The sequence below is a fragment of the Chiloscyllium plagiosum genome, chromosome 10 (genome assembly GCF_004010195.1).
Source record: "Chiloscyllium plagiosum isolate BGI_BamShark_2017 chromosome 10, ASM401019v2, whole genome shotgun sequence".
In the NCBI taxonomy this organism is placed as follows: Eukaryota; Metazoa; Chordata; class Chondrichthyes; order Orectolobiformes; family Hemiscylliidae; genus Chiloscyllium; species Chiloscyllium plagiosum.
Window position 1 is genome coordinate 87,902,663 of NC_057719.1, and position 27,444 is coordinate 87,930,106.

General features: G+C 41.6%; 1 protein-coding gene across 1 annotated transcript in view; it reads left to right on the plus strand.

The window, feature by feature from the left end:
• Positions 1 to 18,641: 18,641 nt before the first annotated feature.
• The window catches only part of nusap1 (nucleolar and spindle associated protein 1), a 33,347-nt gene continuing 24,544 nt past the window's right edge, over positions 18,642 to 27,444 (plus strand). Inside the window, exon 1 of the mRNA XM_043698330.1 lies at positions 18,642 to 18,932. Within this exon, the coding sequence (XP_043554265.1) occupies positions 18,858 to 18,932 (75 nt within the window). The 5' untranslated portion in view covers positions 18,642 to 18,857. The remainder of the gene's footprint in view (positions 18,933 to 27,444) is intronic.

The window sequence follows — 27,444 nt, forward strand, 5'->3', positions numbered from 1 at the left end:
CCTGTAGCTACAATCTGGGTTCCCATGCCCCTGCAGAGTTAGTTTAAACTCCCCCCAAGAGCACTAGCAAACCTCCCCCCAAGGATACTGGTGCCCCTCAGTTTCAGGTGTAGACCATCCTGTTTATAGAGGTCCCACCGTCCCCAGAAAGAACCCCAGTTATCCAAAAACCGGAATCCCTCCCTCCTGCACCATCCCTGTAGCCACGCATTTAAGTGTTCTCTTTCCCTATTCCTCGAATCTCTATCACGTGGCACGGGTAACAAACCAGAGACAACAACTCTGTTCGTTCTAACTCTGAGCTTCCAACCTAGCTCCCTGAAAGCCTGTCTAACATCCTCGGCACTCCTCCTACCTATGTCGTTGGTGCCAATGTGGACCACGACTTCGGGTTGCTCCCCCTCCCCCTCCAGGACCCGGGAAACACGATCAGAGACATCACGTACCCTTGCACCTGGGAGGCAACATACCAATCGTGAGTCTCTCTCGTTCCCACAAAACCGCCTATCTGTGCCGCGAACTATCGAGTCCCCAATTACTACTGCTTTGCTCTTCTTCACCCTTCCCTTCTGAGTAACGGGGACAGGCTCCGTGCCAGAGGCCTTACCTCTGGTAAGTCGTCCCCCCCACAAGTATCCAAAACGGTATACTTGTTCTTGAGGGGGACGGCCGCAGGGGGTCCCTGCACTGGCTGCTTCCTCCCAGTCCCCCTCACTGTCACCCATCTATCTGCCATCTTTGGAGTTACTACTTCCCTAAAGCTCCGATCTATGACCCCCTCTGCCTCCCGAATGATCCTAAGTTCATCCAACTCCAGCTCCAGTTCCCTAACACGGTCTTGGAGGAGCTGGAGATGGGTGTACTTCCTGCAAGTGTAATCAGCAGGGATGACCATGGCATCCCTCATCTCAAACATGATGCAATAGGAACATTGCACTGCCTTCACTGCCATCCCTCTAAAAGTAACCTTTTAAAAAAAACTAGGTCTAAAGAATAGAACAAGCAAAATGCAGCACTTACCTACTTATCACAACGGGTCTTATTATTAGGTTAGAGGAGGAGGGCGGGTGGGAGGCACTATCACCATGGTCTCGGTAGCAGTTCTATCATTGGTAAAGACAGGAGCATGGTATTCATTTAATATATTGGCCATTCCCTCTTCCTCCAGGTTGCATTCCTTTCTTGATACATAAGTGGTTTTGCTCCATCTTTTACTGTGCATATGGCTACAGAAGACTTTGTGACTTCTTTTATACCGGCTACTAGTCTTTTCTCATAATTCCTTTTTGCTGCTCTTATTTGCTTTTTGACCTCCACACTGGACCTTCAATATTCCACTTGGTTCTCAATTTACCTGACATGTCATAAGCACACTTTTTCTTTTTTATCTTAATTCCTACCTCCTTTGTCATCCAGGGAGCTCTGGATTTGTTTGTTGCACCTTTTCTGTTTGAGAGGATACACACTGACTGTACCAGAACCATCTCCTCTATGAGTGTATCCCATTGTTCAGTTACAATTTTTTTCCACCAACCTCTTGTTCCATTCAATCCTGCTCAGCTCTGTTCTGTTCTTGTCCCAATGAGGCATCCTTTCCTCCAATTGATTGTTCTTGCTCTAGAGTGTTGCATATCATTCTCCACCATCATCCTGAAGCTTTAATGCAATGATCACTGTCTCCTAAATGTTCCCTCACTTATACTTGTTCCACTTGACTCACCTCATTTCCAATAATCAGGTCCAACTGTGCTTCCTTTCTTGTCAAACAGGAAATGTACTGCTGTACGAAGTTCTCCTGAACCCAATACAGGTACACTACAGTATCCCAGTCTATGTTTGGGTAAGTGAAGTTGACATTATAACTAGAATGGTAGTATTTTTCTATAATTTTCTTGCAGATTTGTTCCTCTACATCCTTCTACTAGTGGCTCATAAACTACACCTAGCAATGTAATTGTCATATTTTTGTATTGTCTTCTCTCCCACTATTCTCACTTGATTTCCAAACCTACTCATTAATTGCCCATCCATAACTACTCTTGAAGTGGCTTGCCAGGCCACGTCAGAATGTCAGGCACATTGCTGTGGATCTGGAGTTACATTGATATGCCTGAAACCCTGACTAAGTTCTCCAATTTGTTACACCCAGACTCCTGGTGAGGCTCCCAAGTTTGTTAGCACTGTTTCAGACAGAATACCCCAAATCATAAAATTGTCAGGTGAACAGGGGTGAATTGGCTCCACATCTTCATTTAACACAGGAGTGAACCTGTGCAGTTACTGCCTTTGCTGTTTGAATTCATGTATAGTTGGACATCAGAGTGTGTCTAGGAAAACTTAACAAACAGCAAAGTTCACAACTGATCTTGGATGAACCTATTTGGGAGAGGTCACAGCACAGAAACAGATAAGTGAATAGTTTTAAGTATAGCCTTGCTGTAAATCTACAGTGGGTTCTTTCTTGATTATGTTTTATTGAGATACGTCTCTTAAGTCGTAAGTATTAAGTTAGCCTGGATCAGTGTTTTATACAGGAATAAGATGGTGCTATTTTCTGGGCCTGTAGATCGGAAGAAGCAAAATAGCCCTTAGTAGAGTGATATGCTCTTCTTGTCGGATGTGGGAGTTTAGGGAGAGTTTACATGTTACTGAAGATTATATCTGCAACAAATGCTGTTGGTTGCAAATCCTATCAGATTGAATGAATCGGTTGGGGTGACAGCTAGAGGCAATGAGGAATTTACAAGAGCAAGGGGGTGTGATGGATGGCAGTTATAGGATGGGAGAAAAGCTGCAGATACAGTTACATAGATGAGTTAACTCCAGGAAAGGTAAAACAAGTAGGCAGGTGGTATAGGAGTCTGCTGTGGCTATCCCCATTTCAAACAAGTATGCTTGTTTTGGAAAATGTAGGGGGTGATGGGTTCGTGAATGGTAGCGTGAACAGCCAAGTTTCTGGTATCAAGACAGGTTCTAATGTAATGAGGGGTATGTCAGGTTCCAAGCGATCGATTGTGTTAAGGGACTGTCTAATCCGAGGCACAGACAGACGATCCTACCTCCCTGACGTCAGGATCAAGGATATCTCAGAGAGGGTGCAGAATGTTCTCAAAGGGGAGAGAGCCCAGCAGCACGTCATTGTACACATTGGAACCAACGACATAGGAAAGGAAAAGAATGAAATTCTGAAGGAAGAATATAAAAAATTAGGGATGAATTTAAAAAGGAGGTCCTCGAGGGTAGTAATATCTGGATTACACCTGGTGCTACAAGATAGTGAGGGTAGGAATAGGAGGTTAGAGCAGATGAATTCATGGCTGAGGAGCTGGTGTATGGGAGAAGGATTCACATTTTTGGATCACTGGAATGTCTGCTGGGGTAGAAGTGACCTGTCCAAGAAGGATGGATTGCACCTGAATTGGAAAGAGATTAATATATTCACAGGGAGATTTGCTAGAGCTGCTTGGGAGGGTTTAAACTAGTAAGGTGGGGGTGGGGGGGTGGGACCCAGGGAGATAGTGAGGAAAGAGATCAATCTGAGACGTGGACAGTTGAGAAAAGAAGCAAGTCAAACAGTCAGGACAGGCAGGGACAGAGAGGGAACAAGGTAGGACTGATGAATTAAACTGCATTTAATTCACTGCAAGAGGCCTAACAGGAAAGGCAGATGAACTCAGGGCATGGTTAGGAACATGAGACTGGGATATCATAGCAATTACAGAAACATGGCTCAGGGATGGACACGACTGGCAGCTTAATGTTCCGGGATACAAATGTTACAGGAAGGACAGAAAGGGAGGCAAAAGAGGAGGGGGAGTGGTCTTTTAGATAAGGGATAGCATTACAGCTGTACTTAGGGAGGATATTCCTGGGAATACATCGAAGGAACTTATTTAAGTGGAACTGAGAAATGAGAAAGGGATGATCACCTTATTGGGATTGTATTAAAAACCCCCTAATAGTCAGCGGAAAATTGGGAAGCAAATTTATAATGAGATTTCAGTTATGTGTAAGGATAATAGGGTGGTTATGGTAGAGGATTTTTACTTTCCAAACATAGACTGGGGTTACCATACTGTTAAGGGCTTAGATGGAGAGGAACTTGTTAAGTGTGTACAAGAAAATGTTCTGATTCAGCATGTGGATGCACCTACTAGAGAAGGTGCAAAACTTGACCTACTGTTGGGAAATAAGGCAGGTCAGGTGACTGAGGTGTCAGTGGAGAAGCATTTTGGGGCCAGCCACCATAATTCTATTAGTTTTAAAATAGTGATGGAAAAGGATAGAGCAGATCCTAAAGTTGAAGTTCTAAATTGGAAGAAGGCTAACTTTGACGATATGAGGCAAGAACTTTAAAAAGCTGACTGGGGACAGATGTTCGTGGGTAAAGGGACAGCTGGAAAATGGGAAGCCTTCAGGAATGAGATAACGAGAGTCCAGAGACAGTATATTCTTGTGAAAAGGAAAGGCTTGTAGGTGTAGGGAATGCTGAATGACTAAAGAAATTGAGGGTTTGGTTAAGAAAAAGAAGGAAACATAGGTCAGGTATAGACAGGATAGATTGAGTGAATCCTTAGAGTATAAAGGCAGTAGGAGTATACTTAAGAGGGAAATCAGGAGGTCAAAAAGGGGACATGAGATAGCTTTAGCAAATAGGGTTAAGAAAAATCCATAGAGTTTTTACAAATACATTAAGGACAAAAGGGTAACTAGGGAGAAAATAGGGCCCCTCAAAGATCAGAGTTGACAGTGTGTTGCTGGAAAAGCACAGCTGGTCAGGCAGCATCTGAGGAGCAGGAAAATTGATGTTTCGGGCCAGAGCCCTTCATCAGGAAGCCCTTCATTCCTGAGAAATGGCTCCAGACCAAAACGTTGAGTTTCCAGCAACACAATCTCAACTCTGATCTCCAACATCTGCAGACCTCGCTGTTTCCCCTTCAAAGATCAACAAGGCAGCCTTTGTGTGGAGCCGTAGGAGACAGGTATTTTGCATCAGTGTTTACTGTGGAGAAGGACATGGAAGATATAGAATGTGGGGAAATAGATGGTGACATCTTGAAAAATGTCCGAACTGCTGGAAGTCTTGAAACGCATAAAGATGAATAAATTCCCAGGACGTGATCAGGTGTACCCTAGACCTATGTGGGAAGCTAGGGAAGTGATTGCTGGGCCTCTTGCTGAGATATTTATATCGATAGTCACAAGTAAGGTGCCAGAAGACTGGTGGTTGGCTAAAGTGGTACCACTATTTAAGAAAGGTAGTAAGGACAAGCCAGGGAACTACAGACTAGTGAGCCTGACATTGGTGGTGAGCTAGTTGTTGGAGGGAATCCTGAGGGACAGGATTTACACGTATTTGGAAAGGCAACATGGCTTTGTGTTTGGGAAATCATGTCTCACATACTTAATGGAGTTTCTTGAAGTAACAAAGAGGATTGATGAGGGCAGAGCAGTAGACGTGATCTATTTGGGCTTCAGTAAGGCATTTGACAAAGTTTCGCATGGGAGACTGGTTAGATCTCATGAAATACAGAGAGATCTAGCCATTTGGATACAGAACTGGCTCAAAGGTAGAAGGCGGTGGTGGTAGTAGAGGGTTGTTCTTCAGACTGGAGGCCTGTGACCAGTGGAGTGCCACAAGGATCGGTGCTGAGTCCACTGCTTTTTGTCATTTATATAAAATGATTTGGATGTGAATACAGGAAGTATAGTTAGTAAGTTTGCAGATGGCACTAAAATTGGAGGTGTAGTGGACAGTGAAGATTACAACGGGATCTTGATCAGATGGGCCAGTGGGCTGAGGAGTAGCAGATGGAGTTTAATTTAGATAAATGCGAGGTGTTCATTTTGGGAAAGCAAATCTTAGTAGGACTTATTCACTTAATGGTAAGGTCCTAGGGAGTTTGCTAAACAAAGAGACCTTGGAGTGCAGGTTGAAAGTAGAGTGGCAGGTAGATAGGATATTGAAGAAGGCGTTGGCATGCTTTCCTTTATTGATCAGAACATTCAGTATAGGAGTTGGAAAGTCATGTTGCAGCTGTAGAGGATGTTGGTTTGGACACTTTTGGAATATTGTGTGCAATTCTGGTCTCCTTCCTACCAGAAGAATATTGGGTTCAGAAAAGATTTACAAGGATGTTGCCAGGCTTGGAGGATTTGAGCTATACGGAGAGGTTGAATAGGCTGGGGCTGTTTTCCCTGGAGGGTCAGAGGCTGAGGGGTGACCTTCTAGAGGCTTATAAAATCATGAAGGGGATGGATAGGATAAATAGACAAAATCTTTTCCCTAGGTTGGGGGAAAGCCCTGAAGAAGGGCTTATGCCCAAAATGTCGATTCTCCTGCTCCTTGGATGCTGCTTGACCTATTGTGCTTTTCCAGCAACACATTTTTCACCTAGGGTGGGGGAGTACAGGATGAGAGAGCATAGGTTTAGGGTGAGAGGGGAAAAGTATATAAGAGACGTAAGCGGCAACGTTTTCACGCAGAGGGTGGTGCATGTGTGGAACGAGCTGCCAGAGTAAGTGGTGGAGGCTTGTACAATTGCAACACTTAAAAGGCATCTGGGATGGGTATATGAATCGGAAAGGTTTGAGGGATAGAGCCAGGTGCTGGCAAGCAAGACTAGATTGGGTTGGGATATCTGGTCAGCATGGACGAGTTGGACTGAAAGGTCTGTTTCCGTGATGTACATCTGTCTGACTCTATAATTTATTCAAGTTGGTTACAAAAAAGTTAATTTAAAAACAGATCCCTCTCCTTATGGATACCCTTCTCCCAGACCCAAATAAATGAGTGTTTTAAAAGGATCGAATTTAACCAGGCTTTCTTGAGTTAATATAGAATTAATGACCGAACACAAGAAGAATTAGCACTGCAACACATTAAAAATAAGAGGCGAGTCCAAACGATAACTCTTTGTAAAATAGACAAATGCATCAGTCTCTGAATTGTTTTTGAAGAACGGGTAGTTTAACATCACGAGTATTGCATTCGAGGTCACTGGCAGTATTAATATTGCTGGTTGAACAGTGGATTTTCAATCCTTCGTTTTGCAACAAACACAAAGCGCCAGAAAAATTCAGCCGGTCTGGTAACATCTGTGAAGAGAGACACCATTTCAAGTCTGGTAAAGCTGTTTGTCTTAACTAAAAGGTATTGGAAAATAGTTTTTGTTTTCATGCGTTTGACAAAGGCAGAGGAGAGCAAGGGGGCAAATGGTGTAGAAGCTCATTGCAAAAAGCATTGTTAATAACAGAGAAAATAGTAGCTTTCAGTTCCAGGCTTTTCATATAATTGAACTTAAATTCCAACAGATGATGTTATGGGATTTGAATCTTTATGGATTCCATTCACTCATCAAAGCATTACCACTCTAGTGATCTTGTTATTGTGTCCCCATCCAACCAATGCTGAATATCTTGGAGTTATCTCTAAGAATGGGTGGATCTGAAAGGAGAAGGGTGGAATTTCAGTTGTAATTCACTTGGAATAAGTCAGAGGGAGACACTTGCTGACGAAGGAACTGTGACTATGAACTTGAGTTTTGCTAACAGACCGGGAAATAAAGAGCAGTTCAGGTAAAAGCGACGAACAAATCCGGTCAGACTTGAAAATCTGGTCAGAAATTTGAGCAGAAATTTTTAAAGGTGTGCATTTCTGCAAAACAAGTAGCAGCGAATCAAATACTAATACAAACACAAATTATTCCTGTGGATTTTGTAAATCTGATGTGAAACATAAAATGCTTGAATTGGTCACTAGGTCTGGCAATATGTGTGGCAATGGGAACAGTGTTAGCATTTCAAGTGGTTGACTTTTCGTCAGAACTGGGAAAAGCTAAAGATGTACTAGGTATTAAATAACTGAAGTGGGGAATCAAAATGTCCTGTGATAGAATGTAAAGTTGAAAGAGTTTATCAAATAAGCAATAAATTTGATGGTTTTAGACCAAATGGAATTGTAATGGGACTAAGTAAAGTTACAAAAACTATGTCTAGAGTGGGTGTGAATGGCAAAACGATAAATATCTGTTCTCTGAAAGTAAAACCACAAAAAAGGGAGAAACAAAACCAACAAAGAAAAAGGAAACAAAATTGGGCCAGATGCTAAGAATTGAAATTATTGAACGCTGTTACACAACAGATTCCAGAAGGTTGTAAATTGTACAATTGAAAGATATGGTGATTATGCTGAGCTACATTAGAACACTATAGTAGGTGACCATAAGTTCAGGGTCTAACGTAAGAGTGAAGCTATTCTGGGAGATTCTTTTATCTGTCATCAGTTATCTGATCATTGATTGGTCATTTCCAAACATAAGATGGCCCCGGAAAGAGGCCATTCAGCCCATCGAGTCTGTTCTACCATTCGATGGGATCATGGCCAATCTCCAATTTCCTGCAGCTCAGTGGTTAGCACTGCTGCCTCACAGCGCCAGCAACCCAGGTTCGATTCCAGCCTCAGAGTTTGCACATTCTCCCATGTCTGTGTGGATTTCCTCCGGGTGCTCCAGTTTCCTCCCACAATCCAAATATGTTCAGGTTAGGTGAATTGGCCGTGCTAAATTGCCCATAGTGTTCAGGGATGTCTAGGTTAGGTGCATTGGTAAGGGGTTAATGTAGGGGAATGGGTCTGGGTAGGTTACTCCAGAGGGTCGGTGTGGACTTGTTGGGTCGTAGGGCCTGTTTCTACATTGTAGGGATTCTCTTTTTGAATAAGAATACTCAAGGCTGAGATGGACAGATTTTTACATAGTCCTTAAGGCTCTTTGCAGTAAAGAATTCCACAGATTCATGATCCTGTGAGAAGAAATTCATCTTCAACCCCTCTTAATTAAGCAGCTCCTTATCCTAAGATTTTGCCCCCTGCTCCTAAACATACCTCCAAGGGGCAGCAACCTCACCACATCTACCCTGTCAATCCCCCTAAGAATCTTGCATGCTTCAATAAGGAGGCCTCTTATCCTTTAAATCCCGAGTACAAGACCAACCTACACAACCTCTTATAAAAGGGTTCATTTCTGTTTCTCAGTGGCAGCAGCAACTCAAAGGGTGGGAGCTTGCATCAGGGGCCTGCCGGGAGCGGTGAGTCACTGATTTGTGCTTTTAAATTTGAAGTCAGAGCAGAGGTTTCTGGAAAAGGAGGAACTTCTTATTTTTATTTCCGTCCTGCTATATAAGTCAGTGTCTTCTCAACCCGAGACCCTACCTTTGTAGGGCCTCCCACCCAACCACCTCCTCTAACCTTAAAGACCAGGGACATATCTTTTTTTTACTTTTTTACTTTTTTTACTTTTTTACTTTTTGACTAGGGGACTAGCAGGAATGGCAGTGCAGTGAGAGCAATGTTCCTCCTGCAATGTTCCACTGCCTTTTAAGGAATGGAATTCCAAAAACACTTAACCCTATGAAAGAATTTTATTTCCTCATTTCTGTCTGATATGGCTGACAATTTTAAATGATGATCCTTTAGTTCTAGATTCAGTCTCTCCAATGATCTGTAAAACCTCCCAATGCTTGGATTTTCTCTCTTGCCGATCTCCATTAAATATAGCATTTTATTAGCTTTCCTGATCACTTTAGTCCCTTTATCCAATTCATGTTGAGAATTTTTAAGGAGTTGAGTCCCCAGCACTGAGCCCTGTGGCGCACCACGTGACATCCTGCTAGCCTGAAAAGACCCATTCATTCCTACCCTCTACTTCTTGTTAGCAATTTCTTTGCTTCTATCATGCCAGTATGTTATTGTATTTTATTTTCTGTAATAACGTTTAATGTGTCAACTTATCAAATGCCTTCTGGAAACCTAAGTAAGGGTGACCTTATTAGAGGCTTATAAAATCATGAGGGTGAATAGCCAAGGTCTTTTTCCTAGGGAGTCCAAAACTAGAAGAGATAGAGTCATAGAGAAGTACAGCAAAGAAACAGACCCTTTGGTCCAACTCATCCCTGCCAACCAGACATCCCAACCTAACCTAGTCCCATTTATTAGCATTGACCCATATCCCTCTAAACCCTTCCTATTCATATACCCATCAAGATGCCTTTTAAATATTCTATTGTACTAGCCTCCACTACTTCCTCTGGCCGCTCATTCCCCATACATACATCACCCTTTACATAAAACTATTGCCCCTTTGGTCCCTTTTATATCTTTGCACTCTCACCCTAAACCTATGCCCTCTACTTGTGGACTCCTCCACCCACCCCCCAACACCAGGGACATGTCTATTTACCCTATCCATGTCCCTCATGATTTTGTAAACCTCTATAAGGTCACCCCTCAGCCTTTGAAGCTCCAAGGAAAACAACCCCAGCTTATTCAGCCTCTCCCTATTCAGTTCAAATCCTCCAACCCTGGCAACATCCTGGCAAATCTTTTCTGAAACCTTTCAGGTTTCACAACATCCTATAGGAGGGATACCAGGGAGACCAAAGTGAGAAGGAAAGATTTAAAATGGACCTGAGATGTAACTTATTCATGCAGAGGGTGGTGTAGTGTATGGAACGAACTGCCAGGGGAAGGGGGTGGAGGCAGGTACAACTAAAAGGCATTTAGATGGGTATATGAATGGGAAGAGTTTCAAGAAATATGGGCCAAATGCTAGCAAATGGGATTAGTCAGATTGGGATGTCTGGTCGGTGCAAACGAGTTGGACCAAAGGGTCTGTTTTGTGCTGTATAACTCTATGACTCTACAGTATATCTATTGGTTTCTCTACCTATAGCACAAGCTATTTTTACAAAGAACCCCAATAAATTAATTAAATATGGCTACCCTTTAACAAAATTGTGTTGGATCAGCCTGATTATCTTGAACTTATCCAAGTGCCCTGTTATAAATGTTTTTAATAATAGCTTCTAACATTTTTCCTGCGACAGATTTAATTTAACTGACCTATAGTTTCTTGCTTTCTGCCTCCTTTCCTTTTTGAATAAATGAGTTACATTTGCTATTTTCTAATCTAAAGGAACATTTCTGATCTAATGAGTTTTAGAAAATTAAAACACGTGTCAACTACCTCACTACTTACTTCTTTTAAGACCCTTGGATAAAATCCATCAGGGCTTGGGAACCTGTCAACTCTCAGTTCCAATAATTTACTCAGTATGACTTCCTGCTAATTGTAATTTTCTAGAGTTCTTCCTCCCCTTCAATTCCTGATTTATAGCTATATCTAGGATGTTACTCTTATCCTCTCTAATGAAGGCTGACCCAAAATATCTTTCAATTTGTCTGCTGTTTCTTTATCCTGTATTACTAATTCATAGAGTCATAGATTGTACAGCACGGAAACAGACCCTTTGGCCCAACTCGTCCATGGCGACCAGATATCCCAACCCAATCTAGTCCCACCTGGCCCATATCCCTCCTATTCATATACCCATCCAGATGCCTTTAAATGTTGCAATTATACTAGCCTCCACCACTTCCTCTGGCAGCTCATTCCATACACATACCATCCTCTGTGTGAAAACGTTGCCCCTTAGGTCTCTTTTATATCTTTCCCCCTCACCCTAAATCTATGTCCTCTAGTTCTGGACTCACCCACCCCAGGGAAGAGACTTTGTCTATTTATCCTATCCATGTCCCTCATGACTTAATAAACCTCTATAATGTCACCCCTCAGCCTCCAATGCTCCAGGGAAAACAGCCCCAGCCTATTCAACCTCTCCCTATAGCTGAAATCCTCCAATCCTTGTAAATCTTTTCTGAACACTTTCAAGTTTCACAACATCTTTCCGATAGGAAGGAGACCAGAATTGCATGCAATATTCCAAAAGTGGCCTAACCAATGTCCTGTACAGCCACAACATGACCTCCCAATGTCTACACTCAATACTCTGACCAATAAAGAAAAGCATACCAAATGCCGCCTTCACTATCCTATCTACCTGCGACTCCACTTTTAAGGAGCTATGAACCTGCACTCCAAGGTCTCTTTGTTCAGCAACACTCCCTCGGACCTTATCATTAAGTGTAGAAGTCCTGCTAAGATTTGCTTTCCCAAAATGCAGTACCTCGCATTTATCTAAATTAAACTCCATCTGCCACTTCTTAGCCCATTGGCCCATCTGATCAAGATCCCATTGTAATCTGAGATAAGCTTCTTCACTGTCTAGTTCATTTCCAATTTTGGTGTCATCTGCAAAGTTACTAACTATAACTCTTATGCTCACACCCAAATCATTTATATAAATGACAAAACGTAGAGGACCAGCACCGATCCTTGTGGCACTCCACTGGTTACAGGCCTCCAGTGAAAAACAACCCTCCACCACCATCCTCTGTTTGCTACCTTTGAGTCAGTTCTGTATCCAAATGGCTAGTTCTCCCCGTATTCCATGAGATCTAACCTTGCTATCCAGTCTCCAATGGGCAACCTTATCAAATGCCTTACTGAAGTCCATGTAGATCATGTCTACCACTCTGCTCTCATCAATCCTCTTTGTTACTTCTTCAAGAAACTCAATCAAGTTTGTGAGACATGATTTCCCAAGCACAAAGCCATGCTGACTATCCCTAATCAGTCCTTGCCTTTCCAACTACATGTAAATGTTGTCTCTCAGGATTCCCTCCAACAAGTTGCCCACCACTGACATCCTAGGCTCATTTTCTATTTGATCAACACATATTTTGCTAACTCTTTTCTTTTCTAAATATCTGAAGAAATGTTTCCTAACTGTTTTTATTTCTTTGGCTAATTTTCTCCCATACTCCCATACCCTCCTTATTAATCTTTTGGTAATTTAATTTTAATAAATATTTTGTTTTTTATATTTGGTCCAATCTTCTGACTTTTGCACAATTATACATCTTTTCTTTCAGTTTGATACTGCCTTTATCGTTTTTAGTTAATCACGGATGGCGAGTACATGTCCCTTAGAATTTTTCTCATTTGTAGGAATGTATCTATTCTGCACTTTCTGGAATATCCACTTAATTGTTTGCATCTCTAATGACCTGTCCTTTAACATAAATGTCCAGTTCACTTTTGCTAGCCCTGCTTTCATGTCTTCATAATTACCCTCGTTTAAATTCAAAATAATTGTTGGTCACTGCTACCAAGGGTTACTTTCACTATGAGTTCAGTAGTTAGATTAGATTACATTACATTACATTACAGTGTGGAAACAGGCCCTTCGGCCCAACAAGTCCACACCGACCCGCCGAAGCGAAACCCACCCAATACCCCTACATTTACCCCTTACCTAACACTACGGGCAATTTAGCATGGCCAATTCACCTGACCCTGCACATCTTTGGACTGTGGGAGGAAACCGGAGCACCCGGAGGAAACCCACGCAGACACGGGGAGAACGTGCAAACTCCACACAGTCAGTCGCCTGAGGCGGGAATTGAACCCGGGTCTCAGCCGCTGTGAGGCAGCAGTGCTAACCACTGTGCCACTGTGACGCTATCTCATTGGTCAAAATCAGATCTTGCCTGATGTCTGGTAGTCACAACATGTTTCCCAAAAACATTCAAAGAATTTCCCATTTAGATTACTTTTTCCTATCTGATTTTTTTCAGTTTATATGTAGGTTAAAATCACTCATGATAGACATTGTACCCTTCTAACTGACTCTAACATTTCTTCCTTTATTCCCTGTCCTACCATATGGTTACTGTTAAGGGACCTTTATCATTTATCTCTACACAGCTGCTTCTGCATTCTGGTTTCCTAAATTTAGATCATTCCCCTGTATTGTACTGGTATCATCTTATTATTAAGGGGTTAAAGGGTTAAGGCCATTCCTCCACCCTTTCCTAACTGCCTGTCCTTCCTAAATGTTACATACTCTTCAATATTCAGGCTCCAATCAAGGTCATCTTGCAGCCACTTCCATTGTGGCCATTAGATTGTACTTTTTTATCTCAAATTATACAACCAGAACATCTCTTTTAATTTGAATGCTGCGTGTGTTCAAATATAGTGTCCTTATGTTTGTCCTTTTATTATTTTTGTAACCTCTAATCTTGTCTGCTTATTTGCTCTTAAGATCTGTATTTTCAGACCTTTCCTGTCATCATCTCCCCACCCCAGTCTTTATTCCATAATGAATAATTGTACATTTGCGTATACAATTATTTTTACCACTACTCCAGCTTCCTGTAAGTTTTTGACCTCTCAAATTCAGGTGGTCTTGAGATTCACTATTCTCTGAGCATGCATTTCCTTCTGATTTGGAAGTTTGGTAGTTGTCTGGATCAAAACCTGTTGATATGGATTCTGTTACAGACAATGTGAGGTTTGTGGGTTGCTTGAAGTTAAAGGAGTTTTAATTACTTGGATTTCCTGCACAGAGAATGTTGCAGACAATTTCTTTGTTGCACCTCATCAATTTCTTCGATGAGGATGGCTACCTTGCTGAAACAAGCAGGTCTTTCTTTTACAGTATCCTGGATTTTTGGCCCAGGCAATTTTCTCTTTTTGACAGTATCTCCAAACCAAATAATTTCTTCTTGATTATGTCTGAATTTGCAGACATTGTGTCCCATTTCGTGATTGCTTCCATACAACTAAAGCACCACATCTTTTTTTTTAAATTCATTTATGGGATGTGGGTATTGCTGGTTGGGCCAGCATTTATTGCATGTCCTTGATGCCATTGAGAAGGTGCCTTCTTGAACTGCTGCAGTCTAAATGCTGTAGGTTGACCCACAATGCCCTGAAGGAGGGAATTCTAAGATTTTAACCCTGTGACTGTAAGCAATGGCACTATATTTCCAAGTTAGGACATTAAATGGCTTGGAAATATCCTTGCAGTTGGTGGTGTTCCCAGGTCTGTTTCCATAGTCATAGAGCATGGAAACAGACTCTGAGTTGTCATCCATGGCAACCCAGTTTCCCAAACTAAACTTGCATTTGGCCCATATCCCTCTGAATCTATCCTATTACTGTACCTGTCTAAATTACTTGTAAATCTTGTAACTATACCTGCATCTACCACTTCCTCTGGCAGTTTATTCCACATATGAACCATCCTCAGAGTGAAAAGGTTGTCCTGCAGGTCCCTTTTAAATCTTTCTCCTCTTATCTTAAAAATATGCCTTCTACCTGAGGGAAAAAGATGCCTTTGCTATTAACATTAACTATGCCCCTCATGATTTTATAAAGGTCTATAAGGTCACTTCTCAGCCTTCTATACTCCAGTGAAAAAATGTCCCAGCCTATTTGTATATCTCAAACTCTCCAATCCTGGCAACATCCTTGTAAATCTTTTCAGAACCCTCTCTGTGAGAAACAAAGTTCACACACTTCAATAATTGCAGTCCAAGACAAAGTCTGAATCAGTAGTGTCCTTTATTTTACACTTGCAAGAGGGTGTGATGTCCAGTGTCTATAAGGCAGGGGACATACACACCCCAAATTCAATTAATACACAACATTTATATAATTTGGTTTATTTTGTTTTACATTGCTCCTCCCCTGTTTACATCTTCCACTTCCCTAAGACCGGCACCCATTACTCCTGTTTATCTCTTGCCTTATCCGGCCTTGTCTGTGACAAAATGCTTATTTCTGGCCTCACAAGGCCGTTTGACCTCATCCCGCTGTAGGTCATTGTTAGGCATATTCTTTCTTCATCATTATCTACCCCATCCATCTGTACCTTTCCCTGATCCTTATGACCCTTTTAATTGGGGTTTGTTCCTGTGTCTCTGTAAAAGTGGGGAAACAGATGTTTATACCTACTGTTTGCACAGGCGTATCTAGCTTAACTTCCTCCCCTCACAGCATCTTATCTATTCGCCTGTAATATCTACCATTGTTTTGCAGTCACGTTTCATTCTGGCATACAATTTTAGCTAATACAAAAACAATTATGTATTTCCTCCACATAGTTTCCATTCTTGTTGACTCAGCTCTTGGCTAAAACAATTACACACCGGTGTGAGTTCATTTACTTTGTATAAGTAAATGGAATTGCAGAAGTAACACTATTTTTCCCACACTCTCCAATTTAATAATATCCTTCTTAGAACAGGGTGACCAAATCTGTGCTAGTACTCCAAATGCAGCGTCGTCCTGTACAAGGTCATATTTCTGCTGCCAAGATGGAAGTGGTCATGGGTTTGGAAGATGCTGTCTGAGCATCTTTGATGAATTTCCGCAGTGCATCTTGTAGAGAGTGCACACTGTTGCCACTGAGCATCGGTGGCAGTGACAGTGGAGGTTTGTGGATGTGATGCCAATCAAGTGGGCTGCTTTGTGCTTGACAGTGTCAAGTTTCTTGAGTGTTGTTGGAGCTAGACCCATCCAGGCAAGTGGGGAGCATTCCATTACATTCTTGACTTGTGCTTTGTAGATGGTGGTCAGGCTTTGGGGGTGAGTTACTCACCGCAGTATCTTAAATTGTGTGTGCAGATGTTTAATCTCTGTCTGTTGTCAAATATATGTTGAAGTTTGGACACTCTTCAACTTTTTGCTGAGGTTGGATGCTTTCAGTCACCTGCAGTGACTGTAGTATTGGTAAAACGAACATCCTTTCACCTCCATTGTACTGATTGAGAATTACTTATTGTTCTGTTAGTCACTGGTATTGAGGATTATTCTGGGGAAGATAAAGAAATGAAATGTTGATTGAACATGTGCCTTCTGAATAATAACAAGCTGTATCTGATATTGCTATTTGTTCACAAAACTGCGTTGCACTCTGGGTTAACTCAGTTGTCAATTCACTAATGAACTCCAGTGGGGTATACAGCTGGTTGCATTATGTCTTCTCACACAAGTCTTGCTGATTCTCGCAATTTGAACTTTCTTTGAAACTTTTGAAAGCAGCGACAAAACATTTCTGCCAATCCAGTTTAATCGCAGTATAATCTTACTGATCGTGCAAAACAAATTTGTTATGGCAACATAACTAATCCTGATGAATTTTGTCTTCTGTTTGGGTCTCCTCATGTGTAGGGAGGCCTATGAAAACTTCCAATGGTTCTTCTTTCAACCATCTGTTCAGAAATGGAATGTTCTTTGATATGTTATTCCATTACTGCTTGTTCTGATGTAGCTCCTTCAGTATTTGAAGAGGATTTGGGTCAATAGATATAGTCATGCTCACGAATGAGAATTCTTGATTATGAAGTACATATACATTCTCTACTAACAGCTTAATGATGCAGAGTTGCTTGTAACATACCATTAAGCTTAAGTGCTTTAACTTCTGGATTAACTTGGTTCCATTGCTGCATGCTGTATTCTTTTAGTCCTAAGGACTAAAGCACAGTATCTGATAATATAGTGACAAATCCCTCATCAAGTTTAAAAGTTGTAAAATGCCCATTGACCTAAATATGCTTCTGCCCGAAGTCTAGGTCTTGATCACCAATTTCCCTCAGAATACCTTTGACCCATTTTGTTTCTTTTCCTTTGCATATTTTTGATTTTTTTCTCTTTTATGCTTAGTAGCAGCATTTTTTTTGGCTCTGGAGGACTTACTCTTCTGTCAGTCAATCTCTCCTGTCTTCCACCCTATCTCACTTTTTTTTGTCCTTGTGCAACTTACCTGTTTCTCAAAGTCTCTACATGTTTACTTCTTTCCAGTTCTGATGAAGTATTAATTTGAAACATTATTTATGTTCGCTCTCTGAACTGATGCTGCTGGGCCTGCTGCAAACACTCATAACTACACCCCCCCCCCCCCCCCTCTACATGCACACATATACATATACGTTTGTGGGATGAATTTGTACTTGCAGAATTACATTTTACTTCATTCAAAAACTCTATAAATCCATGTAAGATTCTGTAAATCTGTTTTTTTAGATTATAATCAGTTTGACCATTGTGGCACAGACAACCTCACACTGGGAAGCTAACACTTTCAATACATTATCTGGGCCGACATGACACCAATTGTTAAAGTTCACTTGAGAATGTAACTTTTTAAAAAAGTTTTGTGATTTACCTATGAAAGAACAGAAACCAACATGGTCATTCTAAAAAAATGAGAGACTTAACAAACAATCCGGGTCTTTTTCAATATATAATTTCATCTACATCACACTGTAAACTTTTGCTATAAATTGTGTCTTACAATCTTATTCTACACAATCACCTTATGAAGGAGCAGAGCTCTGAAAGCTAGTGCTTCCAAATAAACCTGTTGCACTATGACCTGGTATTGTGTAATTTTTTTAACGCATTGCTTTTAGGCTAAATTCTCTAGTTCTAGTGGATCTAGCAGTAGAATGGACCTTTTCATTACGACGGAGAGGTTTCAACCTGATGGCAATGCTTCAAAACTGTGGCAATTGGATACAGTAATAGAAGCAGAAAGTGGTGCAACTACTCAAAATGTTTGGCATGGAGGAGACACGTCAGAACGTATTTCCTCTCTCTCCACGAATATTAGTTACATGACAAAAGAGCAGCGCTCCGATAGCTCGTACTTTCAAATAAACCTGTTCCACTATAATCTGACGTTACTTGATTTTTAAAAAAATTTGTCCACAAATAGTGGCAGTGCTGCTGAGTTTCTGCGGCACATCCTGTTTTCATTACAGATCGCAACCGTGTTTTGCTTTTATTCGGTTGGATACCGTGGCTGTCACTCAATGGTATCACGTGGTCCCTTCGCGCTGCTATTGAGTGGTGTGGAGAGGCGGGGCACCGTAGCCATGGTCGGTCCTATTGGGTAAGAGCGGCGTCGCTGTCGCCCCGGTCAGCCAATGGGCGGGCGGGGAGCGGAGATTCAAATCCGAGCGCTGGCGGTTAGTCTCAAGCGCGAACGGCCTGAGATCTCTATTCCTCCCCCCGCAAGACCCTGAACCCAGGCAGAGAGCGAGCGTTCAGACCTCGGCTCCAGGACTAGTGCCAGTGCAGAGACCTCGGGCGCAGCCCCCGGCAATGGAACTACATGAACTCCGGTACAGCGAGCTGCAGCGGCTGGCCAAGCAGCACGGCCTCCGGGCCAATCTCAAGGTCGGTGTACGTGCTGTGTGCTCCGGGGGCATCAACATGGTGGTGTCCGTCCTCACGCCATCTGACTCCGGTGGCCATGTCCGGACCGCCAGCACCGGGACTCGGTGCAGAGCAGTTCTCAAGCTCCCTCTGCCCGTTCACCCGCCATTTCCCCGCAGATGGCAGGCACCTCACCGGTGAGGCATCGATCACCTTTATTTAAGAAGAGGTGCTCTCACTGGCGGGGTTCACCTGTCCCTTTTGGGTTTGGAAACCCCAAGGATTGATGGCTGTGGAGCGTTGTGTACCGTATTATAACTAAATAAAATCCGCGATTTGTTTTTGCCTAGTTACTGGTATAAATACGTCAGTAATCTCTGAAACTGAATGAACGATGGCTAAAACGTGTTCAGTTCTGTATTCCTTTAAATCAAGAATATTGCCTACCTCCATGATGAGCAATTTCTTACGCAGTTCAGTATCGTCAAAATTGTCATTTTTATTCCCGCCTGCAGTCAGATCTAAAGTAGCCCAGCTTAATATTCCTGTACCTGGCAGACTTAACGAAACATACAATTTTTAGTTGTGTTAGAGGTGACGATTTTAGTTCACAAGAGCCACACCAGCTGGTTGCTAGAGACAGTGAGGCAGGAGGTCTGAGTTCAATACCACCTGCTATAAAGGTGTGTAATAATAATATCCCTGAAAAAGTTGAAAGAGACCCATGGGGCAACTTTTTCCACGCAGAGGGTGGTACGTGTATGGAATGAGCTACCAGAGAAAGTGGTGGAGGCTGGTACAATTGCAACATTTAAAAGATATTTGGATGGGTATATGAATAGGACTAGATTGGGTTGGGATATCTGGTCAGCATAGACGGGTTGGATCGAAGGGTCTGTTTCCATGCTGTACATCTCTATGACTCTAAATGTCCACAGTAGCTCGTGTAGGTTAGCATGACTGAAATTGAGAAAGCATCTTGAAGAAAATGTATCACAACTGTAAATAGCTAACTGTAGTGTAATGAGAATGCATTTGTTAATAATTAAACAAGGTAATAGAGTCATAGATGTACAGCACTGAAACGGACCCTTCGGTCCAACCCATCCATGCTGACCAGATATCACAACCTAATGTGGTCCTGCTTGCCAGCACCAAGCCCGTATCCCATATTCATATACCCACCCAGGTGCCTTTTAAATGTTGCAATTGTACTAGCCTCCACCACTTCCTCTAGCAGCACATTCCATACATGTAACATCCACTGCCTGAAAAAGTTGCCCCTTAGGTCTCTTATATCTTTCCCCTCTCACCTTAAACCTATGCTCTCTAGTTCTGGACTCACCCACTCCAGGGAAGATACTTTTGCCTATTTATCCTATCCATGCCCCTCGTGATTTTATAAACCTCTATAAGGTCACTCCTCAGCCTCTGACGCTGCAGGGAAAACAGCCCCAGTGTACTCAACTTCTCTCTATAGCTCAAATCCTTCAACCTTGGCAATATCCTTGTAAGTCTTTTCTGAACCCTTTTGAGTTTCACAACATCCTATAGGTCAAACAAATAGGCAAAAACTCTAGAAAAGGAGCATGATGTGGGAAAATGTCAAGTTTGCTCTAGTGGGAAAGGATTTTAAAAAAAAACGGACTACTAAGACCACAGAATTACAACTACAGAATTGAGGTTCTGAGCAATGGAGATGTTCCAATGCAAGTACTGAGGATGACAAGTCTACGAAATTATATAGATAAGTGAGTAAACAAAACTTGCCAAATTGAATACGAAGTAGGAAAATGGGAGGTTATGTAATTATAGTGGGCTTTGGTAAGACTGCATTTCATTTTGTGTGCAGTTTCAGTCTCCTTTATTTAAGAATGTAAATTTGTTGGAGGTATTTCTGAGGGTTTATTTGCTTTGATATCTGGGATGGATGGGTTGTCTTATGTTGGAAGGTTGAACAGACTTGGCTTGTTTCCATTGGAGCATAGAGTGAAGGGTGGCTTAATTGAGTATACAATAAAGATGCTTAATGGTCTTGTATTGGTGGATGTGGAAAGGATGTTTCCTCCTGAGGGTCAGGTTCTAACTAGTGGGCACTGCTTCAAAATTAATAGTGTCTTTTAGAGCAATGAGGAGGAACACTTTCTGATGGGGTTCCAAAATAGAACAACCACCTCGAGATGGTGGAGACTGAGTTACTTCTTGCTAGGCAAAAGGGAATCAAAGGTTATCGAGGTAGATGGCAGTATGGAATTTGAAACACAAACAGATCTGCTTAATAGAAAGTTGTAATACAAAAATGAGTACTCTATACTTTAGTGTGTACTTGATTTTGTTGGAAGTTACAGTGGTCAATCTTGATTGAGGGATGCAGCAGAATTGGAATGGAACAATCCAGTATAAGAGGGCAGCCTTTACAATACAGAACAGAATCCAGATGTCTAGACTACGTCTGGTTAAATAGAAGAATTCGTGAAGGATAATTTAACATGGGTTTGTATCCATGATGTCAGTCCAATCCATGGATATGATTATACTGCAAAGACCAGATCAAATTAAGTTGACTATTTAGCTGTCTAATTTATTTAAGTTGATGGTATGCCTAAGTTTTTAATCAAGTAATCTGCAGAAATTCTTAACTATTCAGTGAGATATTGGAGTTCTGTATTGTAGTTCAGCATAGGCAGACTTTTTATTCTGAAAATAATTGTCACTTTACTTGTGGTAAGTCAGATGATATACTGCTTTCCAAGAGCAAATGTTATAATCTAATTGAAGGTGAAATTATTTGCCCAAGTTAACCATAGCAGTAGTGTGTTTGTTTGGAGAACTTTGAATGTCAGAGAGTCCTAGAGATGTACAGCATTGAAACAGACCCTTCGGTCCAACCCGTCTATGCTGACCAGTTATGCCAACCCAATCTAGTCCCTCCTGCCAGCACCCGGCCCATATCCCTCCAAACCCTTCCTATTCATTTACCCATCCAAATGCCTCTTAAATGTTACAATTGTACCAGCCTCCACCACATCCTCTGGCAGCTCATTCCTTACATGTACCACACCCTCGGCGTGGAAAAGTTGCCCCTTAGGTCTCTTTTATATCTTTCCCCTCTCACCCTAAACCTATGCCCTCTAGTTCTGGACTCCCTGACCCCAGGGAAAAGACTTTGCCTATTTATCCTATCCATGCGCCTCATAATTTTGTAAACCTCTCAGGTCACCCCTCAGCCTCCGACACTCCAGGGAAAACAGCCCCATCCTGTTCAGCCTCTCCCTATAGCTCAGATCCTCCAACCCTGGCAACATCCTTGAAAGGGTTCAGAAAAGATTTACAAGTTTCACAACATCTTTCCGATAGGAAGGAGACCAGAATTGCACGCAATATTCCAACAGTGGCCTAACCAATGTCCTGTACAGCTGTAACATGACCTCCCAACTCCTGTACTCAATACTCTGATCAATAAAGGAAAGCATACCAAACGCCTTCTTCACTATCCTATCTACCTGCGACTCCACTTTCAAGGAGCTATGAACCTGCACTCCAAGGTCTCTTTGTTCAGCAACACTCCCTAGGACCTTACCATTAAGTGTATAAGTCCTGACCCTCTGTCTTCTACTTTTGACCCAGTTCTGTATCCAAATGGCTAGTTCTCCCTGCATTCCATGAGATCTAACCTTGCTAATCAGTCTCCCATGGGGAACCTTGTCGAACGCCTTACTGAAGTCCATATAGATCACATCTACTGTTCTGCCCTCATCAATCTTCTTTGTTACTTCATCAAAAAACTCAATCAAGTTTGTGAGACATGATTTCCCACGCACAAAGCCATGTTGACTATCCCGAATTAGTCCTTGCCTTTCCAAATACATCCTGTCCCTCAGGATTCCCTCCAACAACTTGCCCACCACCGAGGTCAGGCTCACTGGTCTATAGTTCCCTAGCTTGTCCTTACCATCCTTTATTGTTTTAGCCTGGAGTAAATAACCCAGCCCTTGTCTTGTATGGTTTTATAATATGAAATCAGCACAATGCTTAAACATAACTATCTTTTTAGTTTTTAGTAATTCATTAGTAGACTTTCCCTTATAGGTTGAGTGTTGAATCATTTGGCAATAAGTAATGGTTATATAATGGACTATGCAGCATTCTGTCAACATGAGTCTATTTTCTACTAGAAAGTTAGCCAGTGGTATGGAATGTTGAGGAAACCACAGATTTTGTTTATATAGAGCCTGTTAATAAATTTAGAGCAGAAGAACTGGGTCAAGGAATGTGAAGAATGGAGTACCTAACAGTGGAGAGATAAAAGGCATAACTTTGCAGGAAAAAGTGAAAAGGAAACGGTTTGGTGTGTTTAAAGTGGAATTAGTGTTTGTCTTGTTTCCTCGGTGATAGCCATATTGTGCATGTGGATGGACTATAGTAAACAAAAGCTGGAAAATTAGATAATGATAGAGATGTTCAATGATTCGTAAAGTATTTTGATGCACTGTCTAGTGGGTGAGGAAAATAGCTGAGGACACAATTCACAGTTTGACATAGTTGCGACTGTAGCATGACTTTGAGAGGTAAGAGTGGCAGCTTCATGAGGATAACTCCAACTTCAACTTCTAGTTGGATGTCAATAGACTGGTCAGTTGGGAAGATTAGTGGCAAATGTTCTTCTGTTTGGAAAAATGTGTAGTAATACACATTAGCTTCCCCATTGAGGGAAGGAATTACATGATAAATAATGGTATCCTGGAAAGTACTAAAGATTAGTACTTTGAGTGGCTCAGTGGTTAGCACTGCTGTTGCATACCATCAGGGATCCGGGTTCAATTCCAACTTCAGGTGACTGTGCAAACTCCACACAAACATTTTCCCCGTGTCTGGGTACTCCGGTTTCCCTGTACACTATAGCCAATTTAGTACTACCAATTCACCTAACCTGAACATCTTTGGACTGTTGCAGGAAACCGGAGCATCCGCAGGAAGCCCATGCAGACACACAATGTGCAAACTCCACACAGACAGTAGCTCGAGCCTGGAATCGAACCCAGGTCCTTGGTGCTGTGAGGCAGCAGTGCTAACCACTGAACCACTGTGGGGACTATAATAGTGGCGATGTTCGCCAAGCTGTGAATATGGTTTGCAGAAGTTTCATCCCCTTTCTAGGTGATGTCCTTAGTGCAGTGGAGCTTCCTGTAAAGCACTGCTGTTTGGAATTTATTTGTTTTCATTCCGACTGCATCTGGTTGCCGGTTCTAATTGTTCATTGCAGTGATTGGTATTTTGGGTCTCGGTCAGTGTGTTTATTGATGAAATCTGTGGATGAGTGCTAAGCTTCTAGGCATTCTCTGGCTGTGCTCTGTTTGGCTTGACCTATTATTGTTGTGTTGTCCCATTTGTTGTCGAATTTGTGGTCATTATTATCTGTGCCAGCAACTGAAAGCAGCAGGAAAGAAACCAAAAATTCCAACTGACACAGTACAGTAGCCCTTCACAGCACTGAGGATGTCGCCTAGAAAATGGACAAAATGTTTGAAAGCAAATTCACAGCTCAGCAAACATACCCACAACAATGTCAACTGGCACCCGAGCTACAAATCTTTACACAAACATTGGTCTTTGTGATTATGTTGGTTGCTTCCCTGAGACAGTGGAAAGTATAGATGGAGTCAATGGATGAGAGGCTGATTTGTGTGATTTGGACTGGGCTCTATTCACAACTCTCTGTAGTTTATTTGTCTTGGGAAGAGCAGTTGCACAGCATGCTGTGATGCATCTGGAAAGGATCCATTCTATAGAGCATCTATAAATATTTGTAATACTCTTTATGGACATGCCAAATTTCCTTAGCCTTCTGAGAATGTACAGGTGTTGTTATGCTTTCTTGACTGATGTGTCAACGTGGATGGACCAATACGAATTGGTGATGGTCATATCCACAGATCCCATGTGAAGCTGATCACAGATCTTAAAAAAAACTTGCGTGGTTAGTGATTTACAAGCCATTTGAAGAAATTGAAATCAAGATACATTTCTTTTATGGCAAGTTTTTCTTTAATCAACCTATTTAGATGTATGATGACATACCTCTGTGGCTGTCACATTCTGAAGTTGAACATGGAACTGGACTTTCTAGCTAAGAGATGGTGATACTACCTACCACTCCCTCAGCCACTCTCTTGTGGAGAGTTTATTGATATGCTCAGTCTTACCCCTCTCAATGCCCCAGTGGTACAGATGTTCCCCATGTTGTGTGTGCTCAGAATTAAGAGCCACCTTCTTTCATTAATGTCAAACATGATGTGATTAACCACACATTAACAGTGAGCATAGTTCTTGATGAGTATTTATGCTTCCTTTGTGAAAGTAAGCATTGTATACAATATTGGATGGGATAGTATGTCCTGCTATAATTTACAGGGAAAGTGATAAAAGCTATTATTAAATGACAAATGTGAAGCTAACTGGCCTATTATTTCCTGAATTCTGTCTTCCTTTTTTCAGGAAAGCAATAAAACTTGCTATTTTACAATCTAATAAGATCTTTCCTGAATCAAATTAACGACCTCTCTCAACTTTAAAGTGAGGTCCATTAGAATCTGTGAACTTGTTTCTTTTAATATATCACTTATTTGTGTAGTTATATCCATTTTCTTGGCATTTGTGGGGAGTTTTTAAGTCAATTTTTCCTTGGAATTTTTCTTTCTCATTGGCACATTCTGTGGATTCTGAGATATACCCTTAAATGTCCAGCACTTTATCTCTATTTATCTATCCCTTAACCTAAATTCAGTTTACATTAGCTTATTTTTCATGACTTAATTGCCATTTTATTAAAGTTGAAAATCTCATCTAAAATTCAATGTTTGACAAGGTTTTAGCAAAGAACCAAATTCAGTGTTGCTGTTCATGATACGCATCCACAATTTTCGACTTGCATGTGAGGCACAGACAATTAAGATGTTTGCAGATTATATGAAATTTGGGTAATGGTTGATTTTCAGAACAATACCACCAGTGAGATTGGTGGAAATGTGTCAGATGGAATTTGATCTTCAGAAATGAGGTAATTCAATTAGGAAGCTAGTAACAAGCTACGCAAATATAAATGGTAGAAAGCTAAGAAATATGAGGGACCTTGGAGTAAATACTATCAATGTCATAAATGACATTGAAGATAAATATTCCCTTAACATCTTCAACCTGTTTGTGCTCTTAAACATAGTTAATCAACTTATCCTTTTTTCTTTGCCTTTTGACAGTCCACCTAATTGTAGACAAATCACCTGCAATTGTTCTGCCTCTCCTCTTTAGCTATTATATCCAGTGATGACAAGATTCAATCCATGGCCCCCTCTTATTTCCTATTCACGTGTTTCTCCTCTGGCATCATCTGAATGCGAAGTACTAATTTTATCATACTCAGAAGCACCCAGTTCTACCTCTCTATCAACTAGATATCTCTTGACTCCAACTTTTGAGAATTGTCAAACTTAATAGTTCTGGATGAGCTGAAATTTCCTCTAAATATTGGAAGGACTGAAACCCTTGTTTTCTACTCTGTCTAAACTTCTTCCCAAGCTACTGACTCCATCCTTCTTCTAGACAACAGTCTGAGTTTAAACCAGTCTGTTTTGCAACCTTGGTGTTACCTTTTGATCCTAGGATGAGTTTCTGACCCCTTGCTCATGCAGTTTAGACCACCAACATCCATCTCTGTAATGTCATCTGTTTCACCTAATCTACGCAGAAAACTTTCATGCATGGTTTAGTTATCTCTAGACTTTATTCTTCCAACACTTTCCTGACCTGGCCTCTGACATGCCTAATTTTTAAGTTTTAATTTTTGAGGTCATGTGAAATTCTGCTGCCCATGCCTAAGATGCCCAAGTCTTGTCCTGTTTTCCCCCATCACCCCTGTACTCGCTGACCTATGTTGGCTCCTGATCAAGCAACCTCTCAATTCTAAAGTTGTCATCCTGATTTATAAATCTCATTATGACCTTGTCCCTGTCATTTCTTTAATTGGTCTATCTTTTAAATTCGTGTCTTTTGTGCATCTACAATTTTAACTATTCTCTTTGGTGGCTGCTCTTCCAATTGCTCGAGACCTAAATTCTGGAACCTATTTCCCCCTATACTTATTTGCCTTTTTTTTTTACAAAGTCCTTCTAAGACCAAACTCAAAATCTTGGTCAAGGAGGTAAGTTTTAGTCACCTGACCCAACGTTCCTTTGTATAGCTCATACTTTGTTTCATAATGCCTCTGTGAAGTGTCTTGATGTTTCATTACATAGAACATAGAACAATACAGCACAGAACAGGCCCTTCGGCCCACGATGTTGTGCCGAACTTCTAACCTAGATTAAGTACCCATCCATGTACCTATCCAAATGCCGCTTAAAGGTCGCCAATGATTCCGACTCTACCACACCCACAGGCAGCGCATTCCATGCCCCCACCACTCTCTGGGTAAAGAACCCACCCCTGACATCTCCCCTATACCTTCCACCCTTCACCTTAAATTTATATCCCCTTGTAA